General features: G+C 44.0%; 1 protein-coding gene across 5 annotated transcripts in view; it reads right to left on the minus strand.

Annotated features, from left to right (window-relative positions):
• Positions 1-14429, minus strand: part of ACTN1 (actinin alpha 1) — a 93130-nt gene that overhangs the window by 14969 nt on the left and 63732 nt on the right. For 3 of the 5 annotated variants that reach the window (XM_085062142.1, XM_085062145.1, XM_085062140.1), the window contains exons 7-11: positions 11161-11242; positions 9439-9524; positions 2621-2713; positions 1256-1486; positions 581-728 (exon numbers count right to left, since the gene is read on the minus strand). In XM_085062142.1, coding sequence (XP_084918268.1) covers positions 581-728; positions 1256-1486; positions 2621-2713; positions 9439-9524; positions 11161-11242 — 640 coding nt within the window. Of the gene's footprint in view, positions 1-580; positions 729-1255; positions 1487-2620; positions 2714-8019; positions 8106-9438; positions 9525-11160; positions 11243-14429 lie in introns of all 5 variants that reach the window. The other 2 variants (XM_085062143.1, XM_085062141.1) reach the window with 1 other exon arrangement.

Consider the following 14429-nt stretch of genomic DNA (forward strand, 5'->3'; position numbering starts at 1 on the left):
CAAAGGACAGAAGAATGAAGGAGGGGACCCAGGGTGGCCAAAGCCAGCTCCCGCCACCCAGGCAGTCTCCAGGGCCCTCAAAAGGGCATCGGCCCCACTCCAGCCGCCCTGCCCAAGGCTTGTCCCCATGCCTGCTGGCCTAGAGAAGCACAATGCTCACTTTCAAGCCACGAAGTGTGAGTTTGCCATTAATAACAGAGAAAGGCACATAATCCAGCTCAAGCCAGCACTGTTACAGTTTATACTGGACTTGTCCCAGTATGTGTAAAATGGGCTATTCTGATCCTGTAAAAGCCAATGGTAGCATTTACTGTACAGGAACTTCTCCTCCGCTCTGTAGCTGCTCTCTTCTATCCAAAGTTCTCACTTTGCCACAGTTAGGGAATGCCAAAGTTGACTTCATGATGCAGAACAGAGATCAACCTGGTTTTCATACTTATTTTCTAATAAAATAATTAATAAATCCAGCCTTATTAAGAGGAAAACTTTTATGGAAGGACCCATGCGTAATCCTTCTCTTCCTCCCTACACAACAGACAGCACTGTGTCAGGCAATAGGAAGCATGTAGGTTGGCATTACCATCTGTCCAGGACTCATGAATGGATGCCTTCTGCCGGAACTTCTCTGCCAGGTGATCCAGCCTCTCTAGCCTTCGGATCTCATTCAATAACCACTCCTCATAGCCCTTCTCAGCCTGCTCTAGGCCACCCCAGGCATTGTTTATATCCTAGAGACAGGAACATGGGAAGGAAAGGCAGGTTAGAAGGTGGAGGGAAGATGTTCACCAGCATTAGTCTCAGCGAACTACATGGCTCCAGCAGACTGGAAGGAATGAGCTTGGACTTTTCATCTCAGTGTTTTGCAGACAAGTCAGGGAGATAGAGTCAGACTTAACAGAAGCAGGACTAGAAGTGTCAGGATATAGCTGTCTGCAGAAAAAAAGCCTCTCTAAACACTCCCCTACGTAAAAACTTAGTAAAATTCAACCGTTTCTGAATCAGAAAGACACCCAGACATCTCCTCATAAAGACATGCAACTTACAAAGAGCCTCAGACTCTGATTTAGACACAGGGAAGCAATGATCACTTGATCCTCTCCTATCATGGCCTCCCTGATCTATATTTTGCAGGGTTCCTCCCATAAAGCATCTCACTGTGAAGGTGGGCATTCTCTCTCTGCCCACCCACGGGCAGAAAGGGAGTCTCACTTTTCAGGCATGGTTGGGGTACATAGAAGAAGCTACCCCCACTCACCGAGACCATTTTCCCTTCTGAGGGCATGAAGGCTGGCCTGTTGCTGAGCCTCAGCTTGGTCTGCAAGGTGTTGAAATTGATCTCAAGTTGGCACTTCTCTTGGACCTTGGGGGGCTTGTGCAGGCGGCGGTAGTCCCGGAAATCCTCTAGTTTCTGCTGCATGGCTTGCATGGTGTTCTCTGGGGCTCGGTTCTCCAGCCAGGGGATGGTACGACGAATCCACTCCAGCAGCTGGAAGGATCAATGACAAAAAGCCTTGAACTGAAAATTGTGTTTAAACTGCAGGTGTTGCTCTGATTTCACTAGGGACCATTTACTTTTATGTTTGCTGTCAGAAAGATTCTGCCACCAGCAGGGCTCATAAAGAAAAGTTTGCCAGCTTGTTTGAAGTACTTTTTTTTTTTAGTGAGCAGCACATTCCCTACCACACAAAGTAGTACTACTTGTTGCAGCAGTGCCAATCCAACACGCTTAAGGCACAGCCTTTGCACAACCAGGACCAAAACTATGTCCTCAGATTATGTTAAAGCCTCAAGAATTTTGCTGGACTGTTGCATAACTAAGGGATGCTGTAAGTCATATTATCTCCAGAAGAATGTTACAGGAGAAATCAAGTTGTTGCCTTCGATTACATTTTTCCCACTCTAGCTTCCTCAAAGTCAGTGTTGCTCCTTGAATACAGCCCCATAACAAACATATCTGCAGAGCTGGCAAAATGCTGGGGTGGTCTACAGTGTAAGTGGAGTAGTGCCCTGTGCTTTTCAGATCAGGCTGAAACAAGGCTTATGGGTTATGTTTGTCCTTCTGTTGTCCATCTTCTCCCCCCTACTTTTCTACCACAAACATACTCCAGTCCACATCTGGCCTCTTTTGAAGTCTCCCTGCTGTCAGTCTGTCAGCCTTCTCAGTTAACAAAAGTAGCTTCCAGCTTGTATCTGACAGAGATTCTTTCCATTATCAGCAAATGTATCTTTCTTTCCTCACTTATCTCTAACTTTTATTCTTTGATCTGACTACTGACTTCTACGGTGTATTAGCACACAAGTTGAATGAAAGATGTAATGAACTTGTATAGTCCCAATGAAAGCAAGTTAAACCAGCTTGATTGTTCCTTCAATTTTAGCATTTCTGGGTTGGCTTCTAATAAACTGAGAAATTCAAAGCTGCTCTATGGAAGCTTTCTGTTTTAAAGTAGATTGCTCTTGTTTTTAAGGTAAGTTCGGTCTTTAATTTTTCTCAAGCTAAAAAAGGAAAAAATAATTTTCCAGGGAAAATAGCAACGGGTCAACAGCACTGTCCAAGATCACTTATTAGCATTAAATTGAATTATTTTCTGAATACCACCAGTCAGAAACCAACACCTACATCACTGGCCAGTTTTTCGTAGTCTTCCATGAGCTGTTCATTTTCTTGGTTGACTGCCAGCACCTTGCAGATACGATTTGCTGCTGTCTCCGCCTGACAAAGAGAAGAAAAATGGAAGAAGGGAAAAGTGTGAAAAAAAGCCCAACCCAAAACTTGCAGCTTAGCTTCCTGGTAAGTACCTGCAGGCAAAATCTCCTACTCTTAGCTCTAGCAACCTGCCTGCACTTTGAGATGTCTGTCCTGGCCTCTTCGCTTTCCATCTGGCCTTCTATAATGATATTTTTGCCTTAGGTGAATACATTCCTTCAGAGAATCTCAGCTGTACTGATTCTACCCTGTATGTTGAAACAATGTTTCTATGCTTTTCCTGAAGCTGCTTCTGTAAGAGGGCCCTGTTGTTTGCTTCCTATCAAAGATAGGGATTTTCTGCTGCCACCTCCACTCCCTATTCTAGCATTCTGAGCTGGAACAGCAGTAACTGAGTGATGTTGAGCTGATGAGACTGTCTCCATACTTTCAGCCCAGGAAAGAACTACCCAAACAGAGTTAATCCATACACCAGACTTATGGGAAAATTCCTAATTTTGTTTGGATGATTAAATGGTAGGTACTCCTCTTAACCTTAAATTCTGCCCAGAGGAACTGTCTTCCAGTCTTCCCTGTATTTCTAGCATTCATTACAGGGCCACCTCTTTGGTGGAACATATACCTACCGTATATTCAGTGTCTCATGATCCAGCTGAGAGGAGGATTTCTTTTCCCCCTACTTTTCTGGATAATCTGTCTGCTAACTCTTCCAAAAGAAGTCTCACAGGAAATAAAGATCCTACTGTTACTATTTAAGTTTGGAGTTTTTTCTTTCTTTCCATTGTGAGACCAAAACCTGTTTCTCTGCAGGGAGCTGAACATGTTAAAACATGAATTTGGAAAGTAAGGATCAGAAAAATCCCAGCTATGAACTCCGAAGCAGTCCGTCTGGTCTAAAGTGCCATGCATGTGTTTTGTGTGGGGGATATAAGAGCAGGCTGATCCTTGCACAGAATGTATTTGTGGGTGTCAACTCCCTTTATCATTACCATGGTGCGTGCCATGCCACAAAGGCTGAGGATGTGCCCCTGTGATGGGTGTCAGGGGATTGCTCAGACCCACTCACCCCATACTGCTGTGGCCCTGCTGCCTGGGGAAGGTGCTAGAGGTACCCACAGGCCCCTCTGGGAGAAAGCCTCCTTGCACAGGCTAAGTGCAAATAAGGGGGAAAGGGCACATGCCAACTCTACAACAGACCAACCATAAACGCTGTGTCCTGCCTTAAAACTACATTTGGGACTTGTGCCAAACTTTTGCTGAGTTTATAGCTGGTATGTTTCATCCTTTTTCTATTTTTGAAAGACCTTTTATTATCTGTTTATTCAATCTTCAAGGACATTTGAGAAAAAAGCTTTAATTTTTTCAGCTGATGTGAAGCAGCAAGAATAGCAATAAAGTCATAGGCTGTACAGTGATGTATGGATTGCTAAGGTCCCAGGGGACATGGCAATCTTATTCATTTTTAAGAAGCTGTTAAAACATATATTCAGTCATCTGCCCCTTCACTAAAGTGAACTGGCTATGAGATACACAGATTATCATCTGATTTAAAACACATCAGAGAGATCTGTACAGGAAAAGGAGGAGTTTCACTTAAAAAGAAATCTGTAAAAAGTGCAAACAGTGGTTACATTTAAGAAAGCTTGTACTTTGATCTATTTTTAAATAAAGTTTGTATTCTAATGGAGTGGTTTTTGACATACAGAAAAAACTATAGACGTGACCAAATTGTATGTCAAAAAGACATTGCCAGAGCCCTACCACAATATGCCTAGACTGCAGGGTACTGGCAGTACCAAATGTTTATCTCAATCACTCCAGGAGAGGTGTTCATTGCAAACTCTTAACTTTCTTATTTTTACACCCCATGAGCTCACTACAGCAGCAGCCAGCTGTGCAGGCAGGACCCCATTCCACTGAGGCATATTTACATGTATCTGATTATAGACTTTCTCCAGCTGCCCCCAAGTTTAAATATGTGTGTGTATATATGCATGTTGAACAACTGTCCAAACACAAAAACCTTAAGAATGTCAGCAATTACGACATTATTTGTATTATCCTAATGGCAGGAGTGTAGAGGCTTTCTTTCCCCCACCAGTACTTGCCTTGGAACTGCTACTGCTCTATGCAATAGGGTCCTGTTGCTGCAGCCACAGGAAAGGCTCTGTGGCCACAATCACTATTGATGTCATGAGCAACATACGTTACACTGTGCTCTGAGCGAGCTATGACAAAAGGTGCTTCAGGCAACCTTTACAAATACCCCACACTCTGCTGCTGATGAACTGATCTGTGGTGATGGCAACCTCAAAACTAAAGTGAAACACTTAGGTAAAAGAAGAGTGGCACACCAAGATGTTTACATGACGCCAAGGTAGCTCCCCCTACACCTTCATTAATGGAATGGAAAAAGCTGTTTTGGCTTCCCCATACTACTAAAGGCAATAGTGCATTTAGGATGCTCATGCTGGCTCCAAACAAGCCAAGATGCCCACAAGTCACAGGGTAGCACTGAGAAGATGCAGAATCCTGGGGTCTGGAAGCTGCATACCTGTATTCTCAGAGAACCTGTGTGAGCTCATCAGCTTCAGTGCAGCACCATGCTGACACATTGTATTCCCTGCACTCAGAGTCTTGGGGAGGACAAGCCCAGGACATTCTGTATGATACCACACTGCTGTGTCTATTCACAGGCTGTCTGGTGGAGCCAAAATGAAAAACTGAATGGGAGCAATTTGTCTGCCTTTTGTCTTTTCTGTACTTCTCAACCATAACTTGAACTGCTTAGGATAGCAGTAGAGTTTGCAGTGTCTCTAGTTCATGGATCTAAATCTTTCTGCTGAGGAGAATCATGAAGGAAGGCATTCCCACAGTACACTAAGCAGACATGCCTGCCTGTTGCTGTCCTTTAGCCTCAGGGGAAGATGCCTGCCTGCTGCTGTTCTCTGGCCTCAGAGGACTACTCCAAAATACTGTACACCAAAAACACAATCTCTTAATAAAACAGTAAAACATTAGTTAGAAATTTCCACAAGTTTACAAAATATTAAGCCAACCAGTAGTTGCATGCATTTAGTGTGAAAGTCAGAAGCGGTTAGAAAACAAGCAAACCAACCAAAGCAAGTATATCTACAAATATATATATAAAAAAATGGCATAGAGAAAAAGCAGCCATCTACACACACATCTCAGGCTGGGGACCCTGTACCTTCAAAGGCTCAGTATAAGAGAGTGAAAGAAGCAGAAAGCGGCTCATGGGACTCTCCCTTCAGGACTGGTGGCAGTAATGAAAAATCTGGATGAAAAATTGAGCGATATCACAGTAAGTCACCTAACCCTGCATTAAAAGGCAACACAGTAACATCTGGGCAGGGGCTTGTACTCAGTAATCACTTGGCACTTGCCTGTGGGTTTGAATCTCTGTCACTCAGCAGCTGTCTGTGTATTACTAGGGCAGCTCCAAAAAGGAGCTGTGCCCCTCCTGCCAGGGCACAGTTGAGTTGCTGGTCCATCAGGACTGCTAAAAAATTAATAAACTGTGAAATCTTCCCTGAAAAGCCAGTTGGACTACATGGGATTGAAAGTTTAATAACTAAGAAAATTCATCTCTAGTTCTTGCCCCAGCTACTTGGTTCAGGTCCTGAGGCCAGTAAAAGACTGTTTTCAGTTATCCCAGGAGACTTAGCATCCACCTAAATCGCTGATCAGAGCATAGAACCTGCTGAGCAGGTTTCCAAATCATGGAATGGGTGCAGACAGAAAAGGAAGGGATTGGCGAGTGGCATGGCTGTTTCTGCAGCCATCCTCATAGTGTGGTTTGCTGTTTCCTCATTTGGAATTCCTCAGGTTAAGCAGACAGCATGGAGCAGTCCCTCAGGGACACCTGGCAAACACCAAGCCTTATCATCAGGCTGGCAGGACTTCTGAGACTACAGTCTTCCTGGGCAAGTATCAGCTGGTTGGAGCTTGCAGACTGGTCTTAAGTGTTTTGAACAAAAAAACACAGGGATCACAAAGCAGGATCTTAGCAGAAAAGTCATGACTACACAAATTATGCCAAATGGGCAAGTCTACTGCACTGCTGTGGGACACATTCCCAGTTCCTTGGAAACAAGAAAGTATCACATAATTTATATGAAACTGGGCAGAGAACAAAAAGCTTGAACTGAAGAGCTACTCCCTGGAAACCTCTGTTTGCATTTGCCCTCTCAAAGCCAGCATTTAACATGGTAACTGAATCAATGCTGGGACCATCAGCACTGCTTTTTTGTATAAAAGAGATGGAATCTTCCCAGAGTTAGATTAGCCCTCAAGCTGGGCAACACAAGGACTGTGTCTCAAATAGAAAAGGCCTAATGAGAGAAAGAAGTTGCGGCTGGAGGAAACAATGAGATTATAATTCTGCTCATAATATGAAGAATGTAGTCTTGGATTTTGGATTTTACTGTTCCAAAGCCTACAGTCTGAAATTAGCAGTAATCTTGTGGAAGGGCTGCTGCCCAGGCAGACTATGACGTGGGAGGAAAGAACGGACCCTTTTCCCTTATTCAAAGGGTTGCTGGGAAATTGCTTGCCCAAAGGCAATCTGCAACTGTTTAGTTCCAAATATCCTGATAACAGGCAAAGAGACTTTGGAGTAAAGAGGAAGGAGAGGAAGAAGGAAGGCCTGAAGCTATGTAAATGGGCAAGGCAGAGGAAAAAGAAATAAAACATATAGGTGGTTTGGGAAACAGCAGAATGAGAAGGAAGATACAAGGAATGGAAAAGCATGTGAGTTTGGGAAAGCTCAAGGCCTGGTAGAAATTAACTCTGTGGCTGGAGCACAAAAGTGCTATGTAACCAGCTCAGAGATGATTCAGCCTAGGAAAAGACCACTGACCTAGTGAAGGCTGAGTGTGGAAGGCAGGATGGCAGCCCAAGCAGGACAGGCTGTGATTTCCTGGAGTGGGTGGATTTGACTGGTACTTCTGGAGGTGCATTGCCTGGCTGGGACAATGCCCACTAGTTACTGAAAGGGTACTGCCTCTGTCAGAGCAGACATCCGTTCATCTTTCAATGCCAGCTTTACCAAATGCTTTCTCCTCTGCTGTGGTGTGAGACTGGAGGGAAGGAGCAGCTCAAGTCTGTCCAAAAGGACATTTACATAATTTCTCCACCAAGACTACAGATGGCACATCCAAATGCATCACTGGATGCATTGGACTTCCCTGCAAACAGCCTGGGGTGGACCGGGGTCTGGTGCTCCTCATTGGAGAGGACAGGTGGGCAGGGCAGGGTGAGGGGAGGGGTTGTTATCAGTAAAGTCTCACCTTCTGCGCCCCTGAGAAGGCGTGGTAGTAACATGAGACATAGGTCATTATGGCCTTCTCATCCGGCCTTAGCGTGCCTAAAATATCTGTGCAGAGAAGGAAAAGAGGTTGAAAGGATAAAGTAAGAAGCAGCACATAGGATAAAACAAAACAATCATGGGTGGCGTGAGAGAGGGGGAGAAAACTTCCCATCATGCATTGCAGGACAGGCCAAACAGATTTCCATGCGGAGAGCTGGGAATTCGGATCAGAAGGTGGCTAGCAGTGTTGGCTTGTGGCTCAAAGCGGCACCCCTCCCTACCCCCCAATCCAGGGGGATCCTGAGATGAGGATCTGGGCTCTGCACCTTCACAGCTGCAGCCTGCAGGCCTGGCCCAAGGATGCAAACAAGTTGTTGGGAGGTCTGAACGCCCTCACTCAAGGCCCTTCGTATGCCGAGGAGCTGGAGATCAGAGCCTTCCTACACAGTGAACTTCCTACACAGGATCTGCTCTGCTGCAGCGCGCACTGCCTGCTCCTGAGGCACTGAAGTACAGGCAGCTGCTTGGTTTTGGCAAGAGATGTTTACAAGGTTTCACCCACAATATGTTTTCCTTAAGTGATTCCAATACCAACAGGAAAATGGCTAAGCCAGAAGCAGCAAGGACTCAACTGCCTGATTTCCAACATAGTGGGTGAGAAAAGAGAGGAAAAAAAGAAACAAATTAATGAAACCAGGCATCTCTCTTTGCAAAATCACCATGGATGTACTCATTAGACATGCTTTGTAAGCCCCGGTGAATGGGGACTGAATTTGAAGCACAATTTGAGAAAGCAGGTTCAGACCTTAAAGCAAGGGTGCAAGAACCTGCAGCATACATTAAGGCAAAAGGTAAAGCTTTGGCCACTCATTAAACCCTACATAAAACCACAGCCAGCTCTGTTTCTTTTTCTTTGAAAAAGAAAAAAAAAAAAGTGAATGTGTATCTGTTTTATTTCCCGTGAGGGCAGGCTGCAGTTTCCTGCTAGGCAGAGCATCTGTGTGGTGGTCTTTACTTTTTGTGAGACCAAGCATCCTAGCCCAGATTTACCAGGACCAGGAGGTATAGGTTCTCAGCCATCAGGACAGCAGTTCGTAAGGCAAATGGAGAAGGCAGAGCCCCTCACTCCCTTAAATTAGTGTGCTTTTGTGTGCATGCCGAAGTGTGGCATACTTAAGTGCCACTGGAAGTACTTTGACTACAGGGAAATGGAACTCCTGGCTCCCTTGCCCCATGTATTATATCTGGGGCACCACTTTGAACCAACAGCCAACTCTACCAAGAACATAATAATAAAGATGCCCGTAGCTAGAGAGGAGAGAGAGAAAGAAAAAAAGGTTTGGACATTAGCAACGGCACCAGGTGTGCTCTGTGGAGGGAGCTTGGGATCCTGTGATACCTTCTGGGCTCCTGAGAAGGCGTGGTAGAAGCTAGAAACATAGGTCATGATGGCTTTCTCATCAGGACGGGCAGTTCCAACAATGTCTGTCAAAAAAAACCTCACATTAAGAGCATAATCAACTGATGAGAGAAAAGCAAAGGAGAGGTAGAACCACAACTGTCCAGGAGGCCTGCTGGGATATGTGCTTGTCATAGCGACTCCACAGGGCTTCCCAGCATTCCCCAGAAGATGTGTGTGTCTCAGGACCCAGCACCACCTTTCTGGTTCCTCTCCCTCATAAAATTTCCTCCAGAGTCTGGCCAGGCTAATGCAGCCATATGTCAGCATGCTGTGTCACAGCACTTCCCTGTCCTGAGAATATTACTATGACTGGTGGATTGAACCCGAACTGGCAGCAGGTTGACATGACTTTTACAGACATATTATACTGCAATTCCTCCATGCAGTTCTGTTCGTCAGGAAAGATACTTTCTCTCTTCTTTTCCATGCCTCCCTCCTCCATTTCAACATAATGATGGCTTGAATTTCAAAAGGCCCTTTCATTAGTTTCAGGGGAAACTGAACACCTCCAGATATCAGAATTAATGGTGTGGAGGAATGCACATTAGCTTGACTCCATGAGGGAGGAGAGAGATCAGTAAAGAGCAATGAGAGCTCCACCCAGGGCCCCTCCTCATCACTGCTACTTTTGCTGAGATCTGAAGCTAGATCTGCTTATTTTGGAGGTGTCTATCTCCTACAGAATGGCAGGAAGCATTTGAATCTACTCTGGAAACCACATGGGGATTTTTCCGACCTCAGCATGATGAATGCATGGAAAGCAAAACTCATCTCTGGGGATGGGAACTACTACCTAGGAGTATGAACATCCTAGTTACTGAAATACAGGTTCACTGGGTTTGGCTGTTCTATTCCCACCTTTCCTCTTTGCTCCTCTCACTCCTTTATTTAACAAAAGTGTTAACTGCTTCTCCTGTCCAACCCAAGCCTGAAATACAGCTTCTACCATTGACACCAGCTGGCTTTCGGCAAACAGCCAACTACCAGTGAACTATTTCAGGCTGTTGTTTGTACTCCAGAGTTAGAGTTACAGAGTTACAGTCGTCAAAATCTATTGCCAAGCTGGTCCTGATAAGGCTCTGAAAAGTAATTCTTGCTGTCCCAGTGGCCTCAGAAAAGCAGTCATAATCAGTAGCAAAAGCATCTCTGAACCACATGGAACTCTGCCTTGGTCTCCAGACCCAGTCAGTGAAAGATCTTCATGCCAAATGCTTCTAAATAGTCACAAAAAAGCAGTTTATAATAATAATAATATCATGCTCTCAAAAATAAGAACACGAGCAATGTCAGAAAGATCACAGAAAAAAACCAAAACCCTGGAGCAAATGGAACACAGTCCTACACCATACACTAGCTCAATATTTGGCCTGATTCTTGGAAAGGAACACTTCAGTCAGCAGATGACAGGTGTTAATCATCTCTGCCTCGTGTGTCAACCCCAGGCTAAGATCTCCATGCTAGACTCAAATGACTGAGGGGCAGAGGAGGAAGAACATGTGACTCATGATTCCATTTTAACTTTTTCCCTATACATTTACTACACAGTCATGTAGGGAACATTCAGAGGTTACTGAAATCTTGTACAGAAGAAGTCCACCTAGAAGAAGCAGAAAATTTCTTGAGACAAAGCAGGTTAAAAGCTGTTTTATTCTACTTTACCTTCTGCATCCAGCATCTTTGGAATATCCAGATATTTCTCAGCCACATCAAATGCTGTATTTAGATTAGTGAGAGGATCATCCTGGGAAAGAAACAGAGGCAGAGCATCAGCATCAACTTCTAATAAGGTACACAGCATTTCTCTCAGAAAGAGCTTGGTTTGGTTCAGGTAAAAATTTTTTGCTGTCCAGACAAAATTGTGTGTGAAGCCTCACATAGCAGGATGAAATAATTTGCTCCCCTTGGAAAGCAGAGCCTGGGGACTCATAATTAACATATAGTCTATACACTAGCAAAAAGAAGGAATAATGCATTTTGTCTTGAACCTAGTTTAAAGTAAAATTAGCTTCATATCATACTGATAGTAAATGATAAGACCACATCTCACATTTACATCTCATGCTTATTTTAGGTTTGCAACTTCCATTTTAAAGAACTGCAGAGCTGTGTATCTGCTAGAACATCTAAGCAATACTAAAATAGGTAACAACATCTGCAACGGGTGCTGTCCTTAGCTGGTGTACAGTTTGTTGAACACCAGTTGAGTGGGAGGAAGAGAAATGTTTCAACAAATCTCTACAAAATAAATACATCTAAAAGTACTCATTTTGCCTAGAATATTGCTTTTCCTCCTGCACAGTTCTTGTCATTTCCTTAGTACATTTCTATTCCTCTCTATATAAACTTCCTGTAGATTTTAAAGAGCCACACAAGAAAACATGAAATACAAACGTCATTCAAATGACTCTCTGCAAATTGTGTCCAGCATTCAAACATAATAATCAGTAACAAGACATCTGGCAACCTGTGTAAGGTTCTCATACCAGCTTGTTCCTCTATTCCTGTATAGCCATCATACTTCATTATTCTGAACGATCAATCCACTTCATGAGCAACAAATGACAATTGCATTATCAGTTTCTACTGTTGAGACACATGGCTTCTACTGGATGAAAGGCTGAACATAAAATGCCAGTGTTTAGCCGTCTTGTTTGGTGTCTTTTGGGAGGGAGGAAAGATGTGGTGGTATTCTCCATATTGTCATTTGTACCACTCACACTGAGGCCCACATAAAAGATTAGGAAATAGGGAGTAAAATTATTTCACCTTCTTTCTAGAGTGGCATCCATATTCAGTTTATTTTCTATTTGAATCATGTCCCTTTGCTTACTGCTCTAACTTAGAAGATTAGGCTGTGCGTGAACTCTAATCAACAGGCAGTTTCCTTTGAACCCACCCAGCAGGAATGATGAAACTAGGCAAACTTGGGCAGACAGGGTATGGGCATGAATAAAACTTCCCTTATGGCACTGGTCATTATGTAGCCCTCAGATTACAGCCTTCATGAACTAGGAAACCGAGCTGCTCTGAAAAGCAGTTTCCTGCAGCATCTCCCTAGGAATCAATGCATGTATTAGGCTGTCATCCAATATCAGCAGCATTTTCCTTTAGGTGAATGTCTCTAGTAGACCGCAACATTTCACCTACTAAAGTAAATCACACACAAAGGCCTTTAAAACAGAACAGTGATCTGTATTTAGTCCAGTGTAACAAGTCAGTATTAAGCAAGGACACGTTGCATGGGCATACTGTGATGAAGGAGCAGCTGTCACAGACAGTGTGACATAGTGTCAAATCCCTATATTCCTATATAATACACTTTTCAATGGTGACTATATCAGATATATCTATATCCACCACTTCAGAACTGAGCAGTGGTGCAAGCAGTGGTTTTTTACTATTCTCCAGCCACAAGGAACCATCCTATGCCATGGATTTAGAGCATCATTTCAATTTCAACCTACTTGACTTCTGTGCCTGACGTGGAGAAACCTCTATGAATCCAGAGCGTGACCAAAAGCCTTATTTGAGCAGCTGAGACTAGCTGATGTATAATATACCTTGTTCTCTGAGTGTAGACACAGCCCTGGTTTCATTTAGGAAGCAAAAGTAACAGACTTTCACTCAAGAGCAGAAGTATCCAGACATGCCAAGGGGCAGCTCCCTTGCCAGTCTTCCCCTAGCCCATGTGCCATTTTCTATTTCTGTAGCAATGTCACCACTCTGTAGCAAATTCCCCCTATGCTAGCCATGACCATCATGGCTGTTAACACCCTGATAGAGTGTGTAGTATTAACACAAACCCTTCCTTAGCACAGACCCATCTGAATGAGCTGCATGAAGATCTGTCAACCTCTCCTGGAGGAAGGGGAGAAGCAAATCTCCTCTCACTGCAGATAGCTTTCCTATAATTTCCCAAGTTAGAACATCAAGAGCATTGTTGCCAAAGGTTAAAAAGAAATTTTTGGCTGAAATCTGGGAGAGGTTTCCTGATAGGAAAAGTTACTGGGCTTGGGCAGTCCTAAAAGGAAGGGCTGGAAGTTTTAACATGCAGGAAACTGGAGACTCACCTAGATAAAGCCAGCAGATTTCTACTTCATATGCAAGAAAGATGTGTGATCACAGTATCTCTTAGGGAATGAAACTTGTATTGGTTTGAAAACAAACCAGTAGGAGATCACAAGTCAAGATTGAAATTAAAAATAAGTGAAATAATACAAGGAAAAGCACTGACAAAGTCAGATACAACCTAACACCCTGTTAGGGTGGTAGTAGCAGTCTAACTGAAGTAGTCTAGTTGAAGCGGTGATCTTGTGAAGGTCTAGTCTCCAGCTGAAGATCCAGTGGTAGCTCTGGTCCTCTGGGAACCCAGTAGACAGGGCTAGCTCAGGCAGTTCCAGGGCCAGGTTATATCCAGGTGGGAACACCTGGCTCTTCCCTCCTCGGCAGAGCATCTCACAATGGGATGAGATAAGTCCATGAGTCACACGGTGGGTCTCTGATGGCCCATTGCCTGTCATGCGGGGTGGGTCATTAGCAAGTGATAATAGCTAACGGATGGCCCATTGCCTGTCATCCGGAGTGGGTGATAGCAGCTAATGGCCCACAGCTGGTGGTAATAGAATACTTAACTACATCAATATTGCAACCTAGGACATTATCCACCCCTTATTCTATTACCATCTACACAGTTTTTACTTAAGATAAGGTTTCTTTGTGGGACACAACGGGTTTCTCTATTTGCTTGCATCACCCACCAAGTATAACCAGGTTTTTGGGCAAAAACCACTTCACGGATGGGTTTGCCTTTGCCTGAGGTGGGACTAATTTAAACAGTCTTTTTTAAGAAACTTCTTACGTGTATCACAGGGATTTTATCTCTATCTACTGTGTGCAAAGGTTTGGACTCGGCAGGACCGGCTCGATTG

This window comes from Lichenostomus cassidix, chromosome 5 (assembly GCF_008360975.1).
Source record: "Lichenostomus cassidix isolate B80296 chromosome 5, HeHo_3.0, whole genome shotgun sequence".
In the NCBI taxonomy this organism is placed as follows: Eukaryota; Metazoa; Chordata; class Aves; order Passeriformes; family Meliphagidae; genus Lichenostomus; species Lichenostomus cassidix.